The sequence below is a fragment of the Meles meles genome, chromosome 10, assembly GCF_922984935.1.
Source record: "Meles meles chromosome 10, mMelMel3.1 paternal haplotype, whole genome shotgun sequence".
Lineage (NCBI taxonomy): Eukaryota > Metazoa > Chordata > Mammalia > Carnivora > Mustelidae > Meles > Meles meles.
The window spans coordinates 89,905,875-89,928,507 of NC_060075.1; the positions used below are offsets into that span (position 1 = coordinate 89,905,875).

At 51.2% G+C, this 22,633-nt stretch overlaps 1 protein-coding gene across 1 annotated transcript in view; it reads left to right on the plus strand.

Moving 5' to 3' along the window:
* The window catches only part of CDHR3 (cadherin related family member 3), a 90,030-nt gene that overhangs the window by 24,802 nt on the left and 42,595 nt on the right, over positions 1-22,633 (plus strand). Inside the window, exons 5-14 of the mRNA XM_046020262.1 lie at positions 598-692; positions 1,081-1,185; positions 5,716-5,864; positions 7,645-7,834; positions 13,141-13,312; positions 14,547-14,649; positions 15,549-15,647; positions 17,035-17,261; positions 19,227-19,398; positions 21,130-21,380. Coding sequence (XP_045876218.1) covers positions 598-692; positions 1,081-1,185; positions 5,716-5,864; positions 7,645-7,834; positions 13,141-13,312; positions 14,547-14,649; positions 15,549-15,647; positions 17,035-17,261; positions 19,227-19,398; positions 21,130-21,380 — 1,563 coding nt within the window. The remainder of the gene's footprint in view (positions 1-597; positions 693-1,080; positions 1,186-5,715; positions 5,865-7,644; positions 7,835-13,140; positions 13,313-14,546; positions 14,650-15,548; positions 15,648-17,034; positions 17,262-19,226; positions 19,399-21,129; positions 21,381-22,633) is intronic.

Sequence of the window (22,633 nt, forward strand, 5' to 3'; positions counted from 1 at the left end):
CAAACCAGCTTCCAACTTGGACTTGAGGTCCTGCTAAGTTTTCTCCTCTCTCACTCCTGTCCCTTTATTTTTCCCTGCCATCATGCCAGGGAATGATGCTTGTGAACATTTTTGCGCCCTCCTGTATCAAGTTCTTCCAAGGGTAGAGACCAGGTCTTACTTACGTTAGTATCGACTTATCGCTTAGCACATGGTAGCCATGTTTAAATAGTGCGGGTCAAAGCCAAGACCTGGATTCAACCCCAGACATTATCCTGAGAAGCACAAGTGAGAGATGGTGACAGGGAACAGGAGACTGGACTCGGAAGCAGAGTGCCTAGACCGGGAGCCTTCACACTTGCTCTGTCACTGAAGCAGGACCCAGGGACCATCTCCTCAGAGTGTGGCTTCTCAGGTCAGAGGCTCAGGCCAGCAGATGCAGAACTTTCTTACTTCAGGGATCACTGAGTCTGAGAACGGTGCATCAGGCCTCATCCTGAAGCATCAAGGATGTTCCATGGGCCAAGAATATAAAACAGGAATGGGACAAAATAGTCCCCCCAGAGAAAGAAAAAGAGGTACAATTTGGTTACATTCTTTCTTATCCTTGTTTTTTAGTATTTCTTGATCGTCTCCTCAGTGAACTTCAGGATGTCTGCTAATGGGACCCTTTTCTCCACAACAGAATTTGACTTTGAAGCAGGACACAAAAGGTAGCCATTGCCAATGACCTGGGTTGAAGTCTGAGGGTCGAGGACTAGGCGTGGGGAAGCGAGGGAGGCCCCGAGCAGATTTTGCTGCCTTCCTGCTGAGTTCAGAAGGTAGGGAGACCCCCAAAAGGAAGAGGGACTAAGGCAATTATATGGAAGGCCTCCTTCCCCATCGCAAATCTTCATCTCCACATAATAAGAGGTTTAGGGTGGGTTTGTAGAGACAAGGAAGGAAGGGTTGACCTCGCAGTTCTGACTCTATGTGCATCTGGAGGACGGTGGGCAGAATGGGGCAGACCCTTCCCCTCATCCCACCCCATCTGCTCCCCACTCCACTTTGAGGTAGTGTCAGCAAAGCCTGAGTCCCTCACTCCGGGGGTTTCCCTGACAGTTTCCTTCTGGTTGCGGGAGTGAGAGATAGCCAAGGACTGGAAGCCTCCACAACGCTCCAGGTGAACATTGTGAATGTCAACGATGAAGTCCCTCGCTTTACCAGGTAGGCCTGAGGGCGTGTAGGGCTCCATGGGCCACAGCCGCTATCCCTTCTGGGTGGCCGGCTTTCTCAGACGCATTTAATATATGCCAGAGGGATGCCATTTGCCCTGGCCCGGAGGAGAGACAAGAGGCCTGAGATCTTCAGTGTCTTTTCTCTGACCTCCGGACATGCCCCTGCCAGCTTTGCTTGCCTTTCCTCTGCACCATAGGGTTGTGGGTATGGTGGGGAGTGGGGAGAGGGGCTGGACACGAAGTCCCTGGTGCGGGGCTGGCCGCTGGACCTGTGTAGGAGGTAACGACAAGGCAGGTCCCATTTAATAGAGTGTCCAGCATGAATAATAGTCAAGTTCAAGGGCACGCGCCATCAGTCAAGGCTCTATAAAGCCCACTCTCAGAAAGGTGTCCTCTCTGACTGCGGAGAGGTCTCTGGCGATGGTGCCTAAGAGGCCTGCCCGCGGTGGGGTGTTCTAGATTTCTTCCTGCCGTGGTGGGTCCAGAAAAGAGATCTGGTGGTGTCCGGCGGTAGAGGTGAGGTAAGGAAGCGAGTCTGGGGCCGGCAGCCTGGGGGTACGGGCCTGGCACCTGCCCAGGCCCAAGGGGGACAGTCAAGCCTGTTATAGATTGGGATGTCAGAGGGAAGCTGGGATTCTGAGCTGGAAAACAACTTGCAAAGCACCCGGCTTACTGCTTGCCAGACTCGCCCCATCCCCGTTGCTGAGCTGGGCTCAGGAACCAGCCCGAGGGAACGGTGAAATCACCAGCCTGGTAAGTGAGAGTAACCGCTCTCGTGGCTGTGAGTAAAATATGGAAAGTTGGGGAGACTCCACCGACAGAAAGGCCCCGGGCCCCAGAACTACATAGAACGCTTGCAAAAGTCTTCTGTGACCGGCAGGTATAAGGCCGCCCTACGCACCAGCTAAGCCGGTCCCGTTTGGCAAAACACAGCACAGTTGTGAGCCTTCTGGATGTGAACAGGCTGGATGTGAGCAGTCTGCAGCCTAGGGGCCAGGGGTCCATGTGGAGGGAAGAGCGGCAGACACACCGGCGTCAGGCTTCCCAGCGACGCCCATGGCCCCGTGAAGCTCAGGATGACGTGATCCGTTTCTGCCGACGGGTTCCTCCGGGAGCCCAGCACAGGCAGCTCATAACGAGCTGTGACATCCCCACCTGGATGCAGACTCCAGCACTCGCCGGCACAGCAATACCGACTCATCAGTAACCCCCAGGGGCAGGCGGTCTGCCCAGTCGCCCCACCCCCACCCCACCCCCGCTCCAATCTGTGACATGGGGAAGCAGGCTAACAGGGCTGCAAAGGGAGAAGTAAGTTCTCCCAAGGGGCAGATGTCTGGTTTGGACGACGTCTTCCAAAAGATGGAGAACGTGGCCTTGGCTGGTGGCTGGGACCCCAGAGATGGGTCTGGAACTCTGGCTCTCCTTTTTGGTTTGAGAAATGATCCTGTTAGGCTCCATGCCAGACAAAAGGTCTGTGTGACCATTTAACCATTTTGTAACAAGTCATTGGGCTTTAGGTCAAACAGTTAACTGCGGGTGTTGGCAGGGATAGGCCTGCAAGAGCCTGTCCCTGGAAGGACTGGGGCGGAGGGGCTGCCCTGACTTCACCCACGGGCTCATCAGAGTCGACCTTGTCCCTCAGCCATCCACGGTTTGCAAGAGTCTGCTTGGTTTCAAAGTAGGTACTGACATGGAGGGCTTTCCTGGTTCCCTGGAGCCGTGATCCTTCTTTCCCTTCCAAACCAGTGCCAGGACGAGCCATGAGTTCTTTAATTCAGAATTAACACAATTAAACCCTCAGACTGATTCAGCTGCGGAACGTGGAAACAACCCTCCCATCTTTACTAGCTGGTAAAGCCCCGCACTGAATACAGCCAAAGGGAATGCCCTTTCTGTGACAGAGAGCTCACCATCTTACCCCTGGGTGGGGGCAAACCCCTGAATGTTCTGTGGCCTCCCGCTGTGTACTGGCGGATCCTGCTGTTATTACAGTCGAGCACCTTTTTGTAAAAGTACTTGACTTCTATTTGCCCTCTACGGAGCAAGCACCGTGCTTGCCGCTTTGGCAGAGCACTTTAACTTAGACTCCAGCCGTCTCTCTCCCACTGCCTGTTTCTTCCGTATCTCCCCACCATTGTTTTCAACCTGGTGCCTCGCAGTGCACACGCACTTTTATGCACCTACTGCATACGCATTTGTAACACTGAAGCCATCCTCTGGGATTCATGCCCTTCCGCGTGCGTGTGGCCACTGGCCCTTGTCTCCCCCTCCCCTGGGCCCTGGTAGCCCGGTGTTATGGGGGGATGAGCAGTAGGAAGAAGGTGGGGGGATGGGGATGTAATGGTATCAGAGCTTGATGCTGTTGGCTGACCGCAGGGGCCCTGGCTATATAGGTCTTAACTGTGGGCTGAGAGTCCTCCCTTTATGTTAAATGTAATTTTATACACACTTGGGTCTTGGGTCCCCAGACCAAACAAACCAAAGATTTTTTCCTTCTGCCAGGCTCACTATCAGGTGAGGCAAGGAGAGAATGGTGTACCTAAGAGATAGCCTGACCAGTCCCCTTCACAGGACCTGATTTCCCGGAGTGCCAGGTTGGGGGCAGAGGAGCCTGCAGAACGGCGTGCCTTAAGCAGCGGCTCTGAGGACATTCCCTGCGGTGGGCGGTGGGTGCTGACCCACACACTGTATGGGGCGCAGCTGCACCCCTGGGCCCCCCCTCCCTGGAGGCCAGTAGCAGCCCCTGCCTCCGCTTGTGACAAACAGCACAGTCACTCCCAACTGAGAACCACTGTCTTGGAATAAGGAGAGTCTCCTTCCAAGGTGTCCTTTGTCCTAGGACAGCCTGGGTGTCTGGGGTTGTGACCGCTGGTGATTTCTTGTAAGAGCCCTTCTCAAACTTTGAAGTGCAGACAGGTCCCTCGGTTGTCTTGGGAAAACACGGCCCTTGATTCTGCAGTCCGGAGCGGGCCTGAGTTCTGCGTTCAGATCCGGAATCTCCAGGGGGACCTGTGAGACGTGCGGGGACCACACTGGGAGTAGCGGGGCCAAGGGGTGAAGGTGGCCCAGTAGCCGTAGCGGTCTCTGTGTTCAAAGTCAACGGAAGCCACTCAGAGTAACCAAAGAGAACATAGGACGCATTAGAAACAGAGGCTCTCACATCAGGAACACAAGGGCTTAGTACAGCTCGGGGAGCTGGGGCTACTTCCCTCTCTCCTCCCACTCTGCGTTTGGCTCCTGCCACCCCCGCCTCGTTGGTCCCACTCCCCTTTGTCTGCTCCTGCCCCATAATGGGCTGCAGCCCAGATTCACCCAGAAAGGTGTCAGGCAAGTAAGTGGATCAATGGGCGCGTCAGGGGGGTGCTGGGTGGCATCTTGGCCTGAACAAGATTACTGTCCCCCACACTGGAGTGCACCGACGGGAGGTCACCTCAAGAATGGGCCACCTCAAGACCCAGAACCCAGGCAGGAACCCCGGTGAGGGAAGGCCTGGTCGCAGCCTCTCTCGGCCTGCCTCGGTCTGACATTACCTGGGCATTCCCTCTCCCTCTCCTTTCTCTTCCCTTTGGTCCCATCTACCCTACGAGGAGGATGAGACAGAACTGCAGAAAAATCCCGATCTCACCAAATGAATGCGATCATTTAGACCTGAGATATAACGTTTCCCTCTTAAGGAAGGGAAAATCCAAACTTAGGAAACTGGTAAATTGGGGGGTGATCATTTGTCCCACTGAAATGACTTTCCCTCAGCAGAAGGATTTCCTGCAGGATTATTCTAAACAATAAGCCTCCCTTGGTGCCTTCAAAATCACTCAATTTACCCAAGTCGTGTAGTTAAAACTTGGAACCTATCTGCCTCACTATCATCCTGTCCCCAAAGCAGTGGAGACCTGAGGAAGATGGGTAAGTTGGCAATTTGGGGTTATCTCGTAAGAAGTCACGGTTGGAGGGCAGTGACCTTGGCGTCTCTGTTCAGAGAACTGACCTTACCAGAAATGCAACTCAGGGAGGTGTGCAGGTTCTGTGCGTCAATTCTGCTTCTGCAGGCAAGACAGAAAAAAAAACGAAGAAGATAAAGAAGAAATAAAAGTACTTATCGTTTATTGACCATCGCTTCTGGTAGCAGTCAGGGGATGAGCCAGGAACCTGTGTCCAGATGGATTTTTAAAATCACTCAGGGAGCTTTTGCACAAGAATCAGAGAGGGAAAGAAGGTGGCCGGATCGGCCAAGCATCCCGATTATAAAAGACCTTAACGCCCAGGCCGTTGTGAATCGGCGTCAGGCATGTGCGGCGTCAGAGGTCGAGGCCACTGTCCATGGTGGCAGCCGCGGGGATGTGATCTTTGGAAACGCAAAAGCCTGTCCCCCCTCCTTTCAGCGGTGACTGCTTTCTCAGAGCCTGCGGATGTAGCTTCAGAAGCTCGGGGCTATATTTAGTGCAAACCAAAATACCCACCCCGCAGACTCCACCCTCCCGTGCCCCTGAAAACGAGCTGCGTCTGCTGTATTTCTGCTCAGCCTGGCGCGAGTGTACACGATCGCGGAGGAGCTGGCTTCAGGCACCATCGTGGCCAATGTCACCGCGGAGGACCCCGACGATAAGGGTTTCACCGGCTTCCTGCTCTACAGCATCACGACTGCTAACCGCTATTTCGTGATCAACCAGTGTAAGTCACACACACACACACACACACACTCACCCTCCTGTGCACCCTTTCATTCAGCCATTTGGATTTTTTCACAAATATTTCATCTGTCTTCTGTTCTGGGGCATGCCCTTCTGTGGAGAGTATCGTAACACATCAGGGGAACGGAAGCATTAAAAGCAGCTGGGATAGGGATCAGGGAAACTGAACAGGTCCTAAGGTGACCAGCTATGTCCCTCCTTCACCTTTGAAGCAGGTGTAAGAATGGGTGAGTTCACTAAGCTGGGAGTCTCCTGAAAAGAAGATCCTGACCAACACTGTCCACAAATAAACAGGACAGAAGCCATGTGTGTAAGTTTAAAGTCCAGAAGCCGCATTTTTCAAAAGTAACAAGAAACAGGTGAAATTATCTTCAATAAGGCAGCTGAGTTACCCCCACATATCCAAAATATTGTCATGAAGTGTAACAAATATCTTAAAGTTATTAATGACATATTTGACATTATCACTTACTGTACCAAGTCTGTAAGTTCGCTGTGTATGTTATAGTGAGCACACATCTCCGTTTGGACTAGCTACATCTCAAGCGCTGAAACGTGGGGCTAGTGGTTACCAGATTGGACTGCGTCATTCTAGAGCCATCCGCCGGGCTGTGGGGAGTTATCTTCCCAACTAAGTATGTCAGTGCAGAGGAGAGCTCTCCCTCCGAGGACAGCCATCTTCTATTGGGGTCTTCCCATAGACTAGGTACTATCTTAAGCAACCCGCATATATTCCATGGTAAGTATTCAACTCAGCACAGCAACCCAATGAAATATCATAACCCACACTTTATAGATGAGGGAACTAAGGCTAAGAGAGAGAGTTGGACAGGATAAATGACTTGTCCAAGACAGTGACTTGTCTTCAGGGTACGAAGCGGATTCAGACCAAAGATTGTGACCCAAGGGACCACTCCTACGCAATACCACCTCGTAAGTTCCTATCACATTCTTCCAAAGGACTTCGCTTTACATGATGACTTTGTGGAGGCAAACACTGGACAGTCCCAGAAAGACGATGTATTATTTGCCCCATCCGCTTTACGGTGAAGGATGCCTGGTCCCAGGAGAGGCAGGCTTAGGCAATAATCGTGCTCTATCTCTGAGCACTGTCTAGTCCTGTCATCAAAGACCTCACTCAGCTAATGGTGTAAGCGTGGACAACCATGGTTTAGAATTCTGTTCACACTAGTACGGAAAATGCAACTTTTAAGAAATGCGGTGGTTTGGGGGGGCATCTTTCTTAAGCCTCTGGTTGCAAGTAACAAAAATGAAGGCAAGCCAAACCAGACATGAGAGGAGAAAAAACAGATAGGGGAGACCTACCAAGAGGATCCTGGCGATCCCGTGAGAACAAATGCGTGGGTCACTGGAAGGGTGGGGGCTGGCGCTGCCCTGTCCACCACGGTGGAAAGAGTCTGGCCCCCGATCTGTAGCTCCACTGGTAACCTGCCTGGTGGGTCTTGGTGACCTGTTCTCCAGTGAGAGAGTGCAGTGGGTCGAGCTGCAGTCAGCTGTCTGCCAGTCCTATAGCGGGCAAGGTGCTCTGCCAGGGCCCAACCCTGAAGTTTGAGGCAATAGGTTCTAGAAGGGTCAGGCCGGGCATCCCAATTGAAGTCTAATACAGGAAGTTACCTGAGTTTTTAAAAATGTGTTCGTAGAGAGGGTATTTTCCCTGCAAGCCAGTCCTCACACCAGAATGATCTTTCCAATTGTCTCCAAGTCTCCCAAGAGTCGTGTTCTCACCTTTGCCTTCTCAGTGACGGGTACGATCCACGTGGCCCACAGGCTAGACCGAGACGCAGGTGAATTAAGACAAAATCCCTCCATTTCTCTGGAAGTTCTGGTGAAGGACAGACCCGTGGGGGGTCAAGAGAATCGCATGCAGATAACCTTCATCGTGGAGGACATTAATGACAACCCGGCCACGTGCTCCAAGACCTCCTTCAGGTATACTCACGCGCTGGGTGCCGCCCCTCCCCTGCCCTGGTGCTCCGTGGGGCCCCAACTCCTCGGCTTCTCTGGCAGGAACTGAAGAATCAGGGGCACTTGGGACATGTCTCAATAACAGAAGCCCACCTGAGGTGTCCGATTTCGGAGACAGGTTTTCCTGTCTTGATCCTTTTCTCTTCCCTCTCTTCATTTTCTTTCTTTTTCCTTGTTTCCCTTCTGCACCTTCGTACTTTGGCAATATATATATGTGTGTGTGTGTGTATATATATATATATATATATATATATTTTTTTTTTTTTTTTTTTTTGCTCCCTCCTACAGCATGTTCATCTTTGTTGGCGAAATGTACCACAGAGACTCCCTGGGCTGCCTTTTCTTTTTTTATTGCCGCTGGTGGCCAGACAGTGCTGTTAGTTAGCGGTTATAATAGAGACCTGAGACTTAGGATTAGTAGCTAGGAGCTTCCCAAGCAACACATTGCCAGTAATAGGAATAAATCATACCATGTATTTACTTAAAACAAAGCCTCGAATTCACCTTACACAACGTAAATGCTGGTAAACCAAAGGCAACGGAAAGGGGGAAAAATACAGAAACAAGTTCTTTTGTACATGTTGACCTATTCTTCGTGTCACACCGCTTGGGTGTTATTTAAAAATAAAGTCCCTCGTGATTCTGTGTTAATATGCCTTTTGGCGAACAGCACTTTCTCTCTACTAGCTCTTTTGTCTAAATGCCACCCAAGTCGCTCCCAGGGTTGGCTTCATCTCTGAGGCTTCCTACTTGCTAGTCTCCAGCTTCTCGGGACCATGAAGGTGGCTCCTCGTGGGGGTGGGAAGGCACCCCACAGTGATGCTGGCTGGAGTGTTCCCTGCGTCTGAAACAAGGCTCAAGACCAGAGCATGTCCCCCTTTAAGACGTCCTCATGGAGAGTCTTCCTCTGAGGTGACCTTTGGTAGGTCCTGCAAGGTCACTTTTTAAGCTCCAGGAGACTTTGGACACAGATCTAATCCACAGTGTGGCCATGCAAAGGACCGTAGGACAAAGAACAAAGATTGTTGAGGGTTGGCAATAGAACTATGAATTCCTTTATTACGCTTATGATTGTCTCAATTGGCGAGCCCAGCACGATGCTAAAAGTCAGTGTGGCCTGGAGTCTGGCAGCGAAACAGTTTAAACCCAGGTTTCGACAGACCCTATTTGCCCCCTTCAGATCCAGCTTCCAGACTTCCCCACGTTTCGTTTCGTTTCCATACGAAACGACCTACACGGATATGAATTGGCTCCCTTGCCCTGAAGCTTCTGCTTGGTCATTGGGAAGCCCTAGAGCGAAGGGGAGCATAAGTCAGGGTATTTACTCCCCTGGCTCCCTGCCCGTCAGCTGGAGAAGTCCCTCCAGCTCCTAAAGTTCCAGATTGCACACAGCAGTCTCTGTTCTGGCTTCAGGAACTGCTCCCTCCTGGGGCTCCTCTGGGCCAGGAGGAGGTAAGGGAACTCGGCCCTGCGGAGCTCTGAGACACTGCACCATCCCTGGGGATTTCCATAAATACCCTGTGTCCACCTTTGTAACAGCCCTTTACCAAAGCCTTCCTAGACTCATCCGAAATTGTCATCTGCTTCCTGCTGCGGCCCCGATCAAGTCAGGAAGAGTCTTGACCATGCGATAGGTTTCTATCCCAACCCTAACCTCAGAGTCTGTTTGGTGAGTGGGGCTCGTTGCCATGGGGTCGTTCAGGCTGTGACTTCTACACTATTCCCCCATCAGTGCAACCCACCTCCGTTAACCGAAGGAGCCTGGGCCCTGGGGATGGAGTCGAGACGCTGTGCAGAGTCCCACTGCTACTTTCTTTGAAAATCTAAACCTAGCATTCTTGGGTGGTTCTAGGGCCTGGGGGCATTTCCTGTCCTGGTGCTCTGCCCTTCTAGGCCCTCCTGCTCTTCCTTGTCCTCCTGCCCTAAGAGGTGGAGGGCGTGGGTTGAGGGGTAAGAACTCTGGGAAGAAGTGACTGGTGAGGACCGTGCTGTCTCCAAGCTTCCTTGTCCGTTTCCTCCCCGCCCGGTGCACTTCCGGCATGGTCCCTGCTCCCCTGACGTGTGGCCTGCAGACTGCATTCCATGTTGGTTGGAAAACTACCGTCTGATGATCTGAGCTGTCCAGGCTACCCCTTGCAGAGTCCCGCTCTTGATAATCTCTCCAAATTAGCCCTGAAGGTCAATGCCAGGCAGAAACTAATTGCACTGATCAGTGAAGGTGTTGAACAGTGTTCAAGACCTGCTTCTGGGCGTTTCCAACTTGCAGGCATCCTGTGAAAACCAGGATCTGAGCAGGGGCGGATCCTCTGCAGGGGCTCCTTCCTCTGCAGTCTCTGGAGGTGGAAATCTTTATTCCAGAAACCCAGCCTTGTTTGCAAACTCCACTGGCTGGAAAACCTGACCCAGCATCACCCACCCCTCGATCCTTACCACCTTCCCCATTCCCACCATGCTGGAGCCCACAGGTGGGTCCAAACCAAACAGAAGAGGACTGACAGCAGCTCTGACGACACATCCCTGCATATTTATTCCTTCTCCAGGGCTTTCGGCATGGTCCCTGCTGGGGAGTTTGGAGAGCAGGTGGAAGAGAGGGGGAGGGCGCCTGTACCCAGTGGGTTGGAGGCAGGTGGCTGCGTGCCGGCCCCCACCTGCCCCCGTGGGTCACGCGGGTCCTGCAGGCACTCAGGCCAGCCTGGAGACGGAGACAGCCCCCAGCACAGAGGACCCTGCAGCTTTCCCAGGCTGGTGATGAATGAGCCCAGGGCCTGATGGAGGCATCAAAGGCGCCGAGACAGCCCCTGCTCTGGTTGTAAATTGCCCTGCGCTTGGCTGAAAGCGCTTGGCAAGCTGTTTGTGAGCCAGAGGCGGAGAAGGTCAGTGGGCTCAGACTGCGGCTGGGCCAGTCACCTGTGCGCAGGGAGGGAACGTGGTCAGATGGCTGGGAGCGAGGGCGGCCGGCCTTTGAGGCAGGCCTTGATGAATGAGGGGGAGTGGTTTTCCAAGTCATGCATTTGGGGGGAAAATACCAAGCGTCAGGGAGGAAAGAATGAGAAGAACGTGCTAGGCAGCCTGGAGAGACGCAGTGCCTGGAACATCAGGCTGCAGGATGTGGGATTCTTGGGAGGATGGAGCACTCTGGCTTCCAGAGTCAGAGCCAGGGTCTGGATCCCCCAAACCATCTGATATAATAAATAATACTGTGTTTTATTCAGGGGGCACTTCTTGGGGAGAAAATGGGGGAGAGCTAGACAAGGCTGGGAGAGTCATGAGACCACAACACAAGTCTGGGCTCAGCGAAGGGAAGTAGGAAGGAGGGTGGGCAGAAATGTTCTAGCCTGCTGTGTAGGCTGTGGAAGGTTCGGCTAGGCATCAAGGAGTCCTAGTGCCAGAGCCAGCTGTCCTTGGAGGGGAATGAGCCTGCCTTAGCATCTGTGACGCCTGGTCGCAGGCACGTGGGCTCACTGCCTATGAAGCAACGGATTTCAGAGCACAGCAGCCTAGGGTCTGTGGTCAGCTACGTTCCTTGTTTGAGGGTCTTCTGACACATTCTCATGGCAGCCACAACACATTTTCATTGCGGTAGACAGCAAAAACCAAACCACAGCAGCCACAAATTCCTCAGCCACACTGTTCCTCCCATCAAGAGATGGGTTTCTCTTTCTACTCCTTGGATCTGGACCTGACCGCGTCAGTTGCTTTGGCCGCTGGAACATTCACAGATTGGATGCAGCCCAGGCTCGAATGGTGTGTGTACATGGGACTTGCCTTCTTTTGCTACTTTTGGGAACCTGAGATGTCCATGCAAAGAGCCTGGACCCATCTCATGGAGGGTTATCGGCAGCAGGAAGCAGACGCCTACTGCCGACCCGCCACCAGACATGTGACCAAAGCCATCCTAGACCAGCCAGCCCCAGCCGAACGGCCAGAAAACAGAGACTAGAACCAAGTGAGACTAGAACCCAAAGAACTCATGGATAGCCCTTAGTACTGCAAGAAATAACAAGTGCCCCGTTTTAAGCCACTACATTTTAGGCCGGTTTGTTACGAAGCAAAGGTGACATGATTTATGTCTAGATTATAGATGGGAAACCTGAAACTTGGAGGCCCAGTCAAGTCCCTGAATGAACAGAAACGTGAAGGGATTAATCACACTTCCTCGCCCCACTCCCACCCTTACCGTCCCCCACCCCGTCCCCACCCCCGCACGCGTGGCTGGACCAGATGGCTCCGGGGTGTGGGCAACTTTCCTCATTTGTGCTACTGGAGTCAGCTGAGGTTGGGACCCCCGAATTCCACCCTTAATGAAACTCTCTTGGGTGAATGACACTAACATGTTAGGGGGCCCTTTTATGATGTCAAAGGCATTAAAACACAAGGGGCAGAAATCCCGAGTTGCAAAGCATGGGAGGTGAGGTGGGTAGGCACCCAGCGATTTTCCCTAACCAGGTCCTAAACCCCTGGCAGGCAGGGCAGGTTTTCCGTTTCTCTTTTATCCTTCTTCATGGCTGTCCTAGTCTCCTAAGTCACCATTCACTCAATGGGTGGACAGTAGCGAGCGTGCCAAGAAGAGAGCAGACAGATTTCTGTCCTCATGGAACTTACATTCCGGGGGGGAAGCAGGAAACAAACAGGATAAATGAGTAACTATGTAGTAGATGGGAAAAGGATACGTTCTAGGAATTTAAAATAAACCGGGGGGAACCCGAGAAGGAGCAAGGGGCAGGAGCGGCTGACATTTGAGAGAGGGACCCCAGCCTGGCTGCCTGAGAAGGCAACATTGATTGAGACTCAAGACAGTGGATGAGCAAGCCGGGTGGGCGTTTGCGGGGAGAACCTTGCACAGCTAGTGGGATGGCTTGAGCCCAGACTTCCAGGAGCACCGGGGAAGAATTCTAGAAGCACCCGCAAGCCCGGTGGTGGGAGCCAATAGCGAACGAGGAGTACAGACAGGGGAGGCGAGGCAGGGCGGGCATCCTGAAGAGCCTCTAGATCAAAGCGAGGACTTGGAGTGAAGTAGCAGCCATTTGGGATTTAGGAGCAGAGGAGTGGTGTGACCCGACAACGTTTTAACGGGATCCCTCTGCTGTGTTAAGAAGAGTCTGAAAAGAGGCAAGGACAAAGCAGGGAACCCATTAGGTGATGACTGCCGTCCCCATGGACTAGCTCTGAACTGAAATTAAAAGGAGAGGTGTCTAGCCTAGGGCCTATGTCAGGAGGAACACTCAATCACCATTTGTTGGGGGAAATATTGAATCGTGTCTTTTTGCCAGCATTATGGTGCCTGAAAGAGCAGCCAAGGGGACGTTGCTTCTGGACCTGAACAAGTTCTGCTTTGATGATGACAGCAAAGCACCAAACAACCAATTCAACTTCACCACGCCATCTGGAGTGGGGAGCAGTGGCAGATTTTCACAGGATCCAGCTGGCTCTGGGAAAATCGTGGTCAGTGAATGGTCATTGCGTCATTGAAAGGGCATCAGGGAAGCTGGTGTAACATGCATAACGCTTTTGCTGCCCCATAGAGGGAAATTTCCAAGGTAACTCCCTCTCAAAGCGACTGTAATTGACAAACTTAATAGTGACTTCGGTTTTCCCCATTCGCTCTTTATTTTACCCACGTTCCCGGAATCATTTGTTATGCATAGTTGTGCCTGGGGTGCTAAGGCGTGGATGTTTTCCTGCAAAGCTTGCAGCTGGCGTGCCTGTTCCGTGTGCCCTTTGCGGTCACGGTCACGTTAGCACTCTGGGCTCTAGCCCTTTGGTTTACTTGAGTGCTCGTCTCTGGCCCAGAGGGGTGTGAGGGGAGAGAACGCCCAGCGCCTTGACTGTGGGACCTGAGGGAGTTGGGGTGTGTAGATGCCCCCCTCCGCAGCATCTCCACAGGGGCACAAGAGCAGAATTGGAAGACTGAGGGGCATGAAAGGTAGGTCACAGTGAGCTGTGCAAGACCCTTACCTACAGGGCTCCTGCTGGAGGCCGTTGGGGAAGGAGGAGAGGGAAGAGGAAGGGCAGAGCGGTATGGGAGGTGGGGGGAGGTCTTCGCATCAGGGATAGAGAGCCGCAGGGATAACAAGCAACCCACTAGGCATTCTCTCCACACCTCCCATCTCAAGCCCTTCTTCCGCCCCCAAGAAAGTCTTAACAATTTTATGCACACGGGTCAACTAAAAAATAATTTCTATTTTTTCTGTTTAGGAAATTAATACATCTTCACTGCAGAATGTAGAAAACACAGAACAGCGTTACCACTCAATGTTAACCGTTATTAACATTTTGATACGTTACCTCTTGTCTTCTTCCCGATGCATAGATTTTTATGCATATTCCATACACATATGCATAAATATTTTAAAGGACGGAAATATCCTGCCTATAGGATTCTATATCATGCTTCTCTTCACTTAACCTGAAGTCTGGAGCCTATGCTGTTAGGTAATAGTGCCTGATGAACATCTTTAAACATAGATTCTCTCTCCTGGTGAATTCTTTTGAATAAATTCTCTAACAGTGGGGAAAGGTATGGATGTAACTTGTTTAAACTCCTCTTACGGGCAAAATGCATCATAGGAAAGGTTTTGCAATTTACACATCCACGAACAGTCCAAGTAAGTGTCTCTGTCAGTTAATTAAAAGGATTGTTTATTCTGGGTAATATGATATCTCTGTTTTAATCTAGTTGATTGGTGACCTAGATTATGAAAATCCAAGTAATCTAGCAGCTGGCAATAAGTACACCGTGATAATCCAGGTGCAGGACGTTGCCCTTCCTTACTATAAAAGCAAGTATCGTTTTGATTTATTTCATGAAGCCTCTTTGAGTAGCAACAGCTAAACTGTGCCAGGCAGCACTCGGTATTGGGCTAGGCATTTGTGTTCAAAAGCAGACTTCAAAAACCCGAACACTTAGGAATCAGTCCCACCTTCTCCTGTCCTTTGCCAGACACTTTTGATCTGTCTCTGAGTCCTTTCTTCGGTGTCACCTAAAATTGCAAGGATCTGCTGCCCTCCTGCCCCACCCCCCTCCCCTAGTAGTGCTCAAACGCAGAACCTCCCTTTCTTGGCTCAATTACAACACTAAGAGCCTTTTAAGGATCTTTCCGTCTGGCTTTTGTCTTGTCCCTTTCCAGGGCACCCTCCACGTGCTGATAGTGATTTTCGGGAAATGCAAATAACATTATATTACTTCTTCTCTGGAAGCCCTCCGAGTGTCTCCCCGCAGCTGTCAAGTTCAAGTCCAAACTCTGGCTTGGCACACAAGGGCTCTCCTGTCTGGCCCCTGCCTAACTCTCTGGCTTCAGCTCTGGTTGCCCATCTCTAAGCTCCCCTTTTCCCGAACCGCAATTTCCCTGAGACAATCCCGCAGTTCTGGACCTCAGAATCCTTGCACATGCCCAGACCTACCTCGCGCCACCCTGACCCACGTGTGTAACCCTAAACATCCCTATGAGCCAGCTTCTTGCCCTTCCTCCGGTGTCCGCGGTGACCTGCACCCATGTTCAGCCAAAGGTGCTAACTACTCTAAGCATCGTGAAGGCAGGACCCATGGGTCTTCTTCACCTTGTATCCCCTCCGTTTTGCACAGAGCCTGGGACACAGAAGGTTCTTTTAAAATGGTGAATAAATAAATGTGTGAGAGGGAGATGTTGCAATTCAATTTTTTTCCTGTGTCTGCTTTCAGACAACATCTACATTTATATCTTCACAAAGCCCGAAGACGAGTTTCCTCTTGCCTTTGACAGGCCGTCCTACGTATTTGAGGTGTCAGAATTAAGGCCAGGTAAGGAGGCGACCAGTGCTCTCCACGGACTGTCATCCACACACACCTTCCATGGAGTGGAAACTGCCTTCAGCTCAGGGGCCCTGAGTGGGCTTGCGCACGGCAACTCACAGCTCATTCGTGTTTATTGCATCTCTTGTTTCTTTTTAAATTGTCTTCACTGCTGAGGAGCTCTTCAGATGAAACCTAGATTTTGAAAACTATTGTTTAAGCCGTGTTTCTCCGAATCCCTGATTGCTTCCTTGTCTGCGTGCCTGATTCCTCTCATCTTCCCTTTTTGCAGTCTAAGTTCTCCCTCGGTCTCTACTGTGATTTTTATCCTGCTCGAGCAGAGAATTGAATTGTAAAAATAGAGAACAGATTTCCCATTTGTAGATTTCCTTCATTTAAAACAACATAAAGATTCTCGCCCATAACGGGAAACCCTGGGGGACTCTTTTGTGCCTTCTGTCGACATCTCGGTTTCTGAAGGTCCTTCCTCTCTTCCAGCTTCCGTGAGTCCCCATCTCCCCTGACTTCAAAGGCGGAACGTTACCTCCGGTATAATCCCACTTCAGCCCTGCTTGTTGATCCTTTACTCATGGATACTTCCTCTTCTTCTCTGTTCAGCCAACCAACCCAAACACTCCCTCCACAGTGATCTCTTCTCCATATTATTATCTGTCTTGAGGATGGTCTCCAATTCCTGGAGTCAAGTTTTAAACAAAGTGCAAAAAGTCTCTGAAGAGAATGCTTTTTGTTCCTTATGCCTTACCCAGTGGCTACGAGATGCAGAAGTCATTGACTTCTCGTGCTTCACAGATCATACCACGATTATCGATCACCTACTTGGGGTCGAGCGCTGGGGCTACACAGTTAAATAAGAGGTTTCTGCCCTTGAGGAGTGCAATGTACAAGAAAGATCTACAGAAGGGGCCGGCCCGAACTCCAGCAGCCCCACCAACATACATTGTCAAATAAGCAAAATGGAATAGCCTCTAAAAGTCTATAGTCATCGCTGCTAAACCCTTTTAAAAACTTTCTTTGTCATCTTGTTCGTAAGAGTAATTCACACTCATTACAGAACATTTGAAAGAGACAGCATGGCATTAGACGAACGCTGCTGCGACCCGAGCAGGTGTGAGGATGTTCTCTGCGGTGTTGCTTATGATCACGTGATAACTGGCTTGCTTGGAGTCTGTATAAAGGCTTGGCTCATAGAGCCAGTTACCTGGTGTGTATTCATTAGCGTAATTTGATTTTAATAGAATTGAAGACATATACAGAATTTGAACAGGAGAGAGACCTCCAAAATTCTGTCTGCCCGTGGCGGTAGGAGTGTGGGTTCCTGTTGTTTCCCCTCCCCCTGGCCCAAGCGGGACTAATCTCAGGTTCTTTATTCTTCCAGCTCGAACCCAGGTTGGACTGGTGCGTGCCACCGATCAAGACTTCCCCCAGAGCAGGGTCGTGTATTCCATCTCCACGGGAGGAGCCGGCCTCCAGTACCCAAACATATTTTGGATCGACCCCCAGACAGGAGAACTCCAGCTGGTGACGAGAGCAGACTACGAAACGACCCCCATCTATATTCTCAGAATCCAGGCCACCAACGGCGAGGACAGCAGCTCGGTCACTGTGAGTGGGGCCTTGGGTGTGTTCGCACCTGCCCGACCCGTTGACTTAGGATCCTTCTGGCACCTTCCAGGTGCAGCTGTAGTGATAAGGAATCTTAGCAGGAAGCATCCTGCAGATGTGAGGGGAAGTGACTCGTGGTGTCCAAGATGCCACACTTGGACACAACTAGCAGGACTAGGAAATAAAGAGTGCATCCATGGGCCATCCATAGGTCCAAGTTTGTGGGTGGCTGGGAGGCATGTCAAGATCAATGACCGACCACTGCGTGGCCGGCTTCCTCCCATTACCCCTTAGATCTCTCTTGGCTCTGGCAGTGGGCTGGTGGTGAGATGCATGCTTCCAGAAGGGTGATGTGGTTCTATTGCTAATAGTTCTGCCGTGTTCCTACCACCCCCCCCATCACATCAGATGGAATAGACCTTCACAGGATGTGGCTTGACCCAGAGCTGAGCTGCTTCTCAACGGTGGTGTTGCGTATCTGCTTAAATGTAGACGCTGAGTCAGTGGGTCTCAGTGGGCCTCGGAATCTGCATTTTTAACACATTTCCACACTTCCACTGATGCAGCTGGTCCAGGGCCACTCTTTGAGTAACAAGGGTTTAATAGTCTGTGCTGTCCGTGGTTAAAATTATCTGGAGGTAATATGATGGCCGCAAGGACGAAACTGTTTCTTGGTCTTTCCCATTAGTAAGGTGAAGGAACATGAGGCAAAATGAACTCTTGGCTGGCGGCAGGCAGCTCCGTATGATCCAGAGAATGACTGTTCAGTCGGGAGACGGAGTTCATTTCTCAACTTTGATCCCGATTTTCCAAGGGGGTCTGAGCAAGGCTTATCTTTGTGTCCCAGTTTCTCTCTCTCTTAAATGGAGAGTCACCTGATAACCCATCACCTGAGCAGTCCAGGTCCTCTGATGACTGGCTTTGAGTTAACGGGACATGTTTTTAACGATGTGCAAGGCTCGGTGTTCCTGAGCAAAGGACGTGCTAAGTCGCAGATAATTGTCGTATTTGTTCGGCTGGGTTTTTTGGAAAAAATGAATGGAGTCCACTTTGGGAGCTAACTGGAGTGAACATTTCAATTTATTCCCGGGCTCAGAAATAGCTGAAATCCCCAAATTTCAAAGGTAGAATGAATACGACTCAAAATTCATAAGCCTTTAAAAAGGGTGATGATCACATAAGTCCCTTTCAGGGCTGATGTTCTAGGATTCCGTGCTGGCAGGTATCCTAGTCCATATTGCGATTCACCAGGCACAAAAGACGATGAGGAAACAGAAGAGGCTGGCTCCTGCTCGTGGCAGGCTAGGCCACCGGCATCGTGCGGTGCTCATAGCCCAGGTCACAGATGAGATCCCGGCTTAGCCAGGTCGACTCCTTCCATCCCAGTGCTTCTCGACCCTAGCTGCATATTAGGATCAGCTGGAGAACATTTACCAACGTGCCTGGGCCCTACCCTCCTGGGAGTCCAATTCACCTGGTCTGGAGTGAGCCTACAAAAGCAGGGAACCGGTGTTCTATATGCCTAAGTTAAAGACAGAACTTCCAATTCGAAAGGGACAAGGGACGACAGGCGGTCACCGTGAATTCATCATCATTACTGGAAATACAATTCTGCATCCTGGGGGGGATGAGCCCATGTTTCTTAGATACCTGTGGGTGGGGTGGTAAGTGAGCGTGCATATTTATTAGGTACTTGAGAGCACAGACACTCGCAGAACAGAGGTTAATAGCCCAGGACTTGGAATAGGACTGACCCGAGATCAAATTGCTTGAACCCACCAAATGGGACGCCCTGAGGTCCACCACCTAATCTCCCTAAGCCTCAGCTTCCACATCCGGAGAATGGGAATAATCACATCGTCCAGCTCAGGGGAGGCTCCATGAGAGCCAGGGCAGGGCACCACAGTACCCTAAATTCTCCGTGAGCGTTGGCTGGTAATCATGTCCGCTTTCTTGCTGTTCTAGGTAACTGTGAACATCCTTGAAGAAAATGATGAAAAGCCAGTTTGTATGCCAGACTCTTATTTCTTGGCCATCCCAGTGGATCTGAAAGTTGGCACGAACATTCAGAATTTCAAGCTGACGTGTACTGACCTGGACTCTAGCCCCAGGTCGTTTCGTTACTCCATGGGCCCAGGTACACAGTTTCCAGGGGCTCTCGATGTTAGAGGCCTCAGCAGCTGTTTAGGGAGAAGGGGCTTTGTGCTCGCACACTGAATGGAGCACAGTGTGTGTGTGTGTGTGTATGTGTGTTGGGGGTGGGTATTTTGAATGAGGGAAGCAAGGTTGAGGAGCATAATGGTCCCGGACCTCCAAGTCCTCTGGCTTCCCCATCTCACCTAAGTCTCCCCAGACTCCCATTCGTGGTTGCGCAAAGGACCCAGGAAGAGTGAGCCCCACGAATGGCACCCCCCACCCTTCACGATTCCCACCCACCACGGTGCATGAACCATATTAGTATAGTTTAAATTTGGGGGGTCCCCCTCCTCTACCACCTCCTTTCCTGCCAGCCTGCCGTGGGGGCAGGGAATCCCAGTCCTCTTTCTGCATAATAATAGATTAAATAGATTAAATGCGTTCTGAAACATGTCCTCAGGAATTCTCTTTTGCTCCATTCACTTTCTCTCTTTAAAAATATACCACCGTGGGGAGGAAAAAAAAAAAAAGCACCCCTCGATGGAAATGGGAACAAAATAGCTCATCTAATGAAGGGCTGGGGCCAGAGATTGAAACCCAATAAGCAGAGCAATTCCGTGGAGAAGAGTACAAATCCATCCCGGCTGCCGCCTAGCCCCAGCAGAGCAGGACCTCCGAGGGTAGGGAGCCTCGTGAGCAGGCTGTGACATAAAACCCAGGGGCAGAGACTGCCTCTGACGGCAGTCACCGAAGATGGAAATAACCCATGCTGAGAACCCTCAGGCCTTTATGAAGCTCCTCGCTGCTAAGGGAGTAAAAATTGCATCACCTCCTGCTTCATTTATGGGTTTGCCGTCGGTAATGAGTCTGGAGCCACCAGAGGACTGAGCAGGGACTGCTTGGGTGGGAGCCTTTCTGCCCCAGGCGCTCTGAGCTGGGAGGCTTGAGCCCCAGCCGCGCTGTGGGGGAGGCGGGTCCGGGGTGGACACAGGAGGACCTGGGACCATGACCCCCTGCGAGCCAGGAGGTACCACCGCTGTGGTTCCACTCAAGACAATGGAGTGAATTTGACCTAAGGCTGGAGACGCAGCCTCCTCTATCTTCTCCCTGCTGCCCCAACCCCGCGGGTCTGAGTGTGAGTTACACACTCTTACCAAACAAATGCTGGCATTGAGGGTTGGCTAGAGAGGCTGCCCCAGGACTATTACATCTCCACTTGACGCCCAGAAAGATGACAGCCATTCTCCTGGGACAGGCATGCTGCTATTCTTTTCTACCTCATTCTTGCTGCAGCCTCACTGTGAGCAAGAGTTTTTGGTTTTGGTTTAGTTTGGTTTGGTTTTGTTTTAAGATTTTATTTATTTGAGAGAGAGCATGTGAGAGAGAGAGAGAAGCAAGCATGAGCAGGGAGAGAGGCAGAGGGGGAGGGAGAAGCAGAGAGTCCGACGAGGGCCTCCATCCCAGGACCCCAGGATTATGACCTGAGCTGAAGACAGATACTTAACCAGCTGAGCCACCCAGACACCCTACAAGAGCTCTTCTGTTCCCATGAGATCTCTGGAGTCATTATGGCCCCCGTCACATCACTGACCTGCCTCTGTTGTGTCAGAAACTCAGCCGACACCTGAGGCGTGGATGTTTGAGGAAACGATGGAATGCGGTTTTCATCTAAACCCTTTTCTCACTCTCTTTTCTTTCTTTTCCCCAAATCCTTGTATCACACCGCCTTTAGGCAACATCAACAGTCATTTCACCTTCTCTCCCAACGCTGGGTCCAACGTTACAAGCCTGCTCCTTGCGACACGCTTCGACTATGCCAGTGGGCTTGACAAGATCTGGGACTACAAACTACTTGTCTATGTAACTGATGACAACTTGCTGTCTGGCAGGAAGAAAGCTCAGGCTCGCGTTGAAACAGGGACGGTCACGCTGAGTATTAGCGTCATTCCTCACCCCACCACGATTGTCACCACCACCCCCAGGGTAAGGGCTCTGGGATGGAGCATCCTTGGAGCATCTTGTGATGCACATGGATGGAGCCCCTTGACCCAGGAGAAAGATAGGATGGGCTGAAAAGACTTGAGGTGCTAGGATGTTGCAAGGAGCGCCAACTATGGGCTGAACTGGAGTCATCACTGTGTGGTAGACAAAGTTCAGAGTGGGACCTCAGATTCGTAGAACCATTAGCATTCCCTGTGTTGTTAAAGAAGAATGTGCACGTCCACACCGACTTGTGACAGATCAGGTATTGACTGTGTATGGTTGGCACAGGAATCAATTTTCACGGACATGTGGCCAGCAGCTACTGTCTCAATCACTTCTGGGCTTGCTCTTAAGAGCCACTGTGAGTCAACGTCCATAAACACAGCTGCTTGTATGCTCTTCTCCATAGAGCTCTTCTCCATAGGTTGGTCCCTATGCACCAACCTGTACCCTACTGCCCACCCCCACTCCAAAAAAATTCACTGGTTCAATCTACAAATATCAATTCAACACCTATAATATGCCACGCTCTTTGGTGAACAAGCCAAAAATGATCTCGGCTGTCATGAGCTTCCAACAGATCAGTGGCCCCTAGACCATCAGCAACAGCATCACTTGGAAACCTGTTAGGAATGCAAATTCTTAGGCCCACCCCCAGAATGTTGTCCTTGCGATGATCACCGTGACCTCTAGGGAAAGATACTGGAACCTGGAGTCCTCAGCCACGTCCCCAGAACCACTGGATCAGAAGCTCCGGGAGTGGGGGCCCAGCAGTCTGGGATTTTAATAAGGCTCCAAGGGGATTCCAACGTGCTCTAAAGTTTGAGAGCTGCCGATCTAGAGAGGGAGACAGATGACGGGTATCCAAATTCATTCACTCACTGTGGATCATAGTAGATAGTAGGAAGCAAGAAAGCAGGTGCCGTAGCAAAACCAGTGTGATGAAGGAAGGGAGAGGCTTGGAGTCTGACAATAGGATTCTCTCCTCCCTCTCCCGGGAGGGACTCTAACTCCTGTTCCTAGGAAAGATGTGCCCTTAGCAGGCAGCTCCACACTTGCAATGTGCTAGAGGAAAAGTCATCAGAACCTAGCTACCCATGACCAGTGGTCAATTTCTGCTTGTCAGAGTCCTACCATGAGCTGGTCCATGTTCATCTCCCATGAGTAAGGAGCTGCCACCCTTCTGGGGCTTGCATGACCCGATGGTGACATCTCCAGCCCCCGGATCTCCATACCTTGTTTGGGTCCTGTCT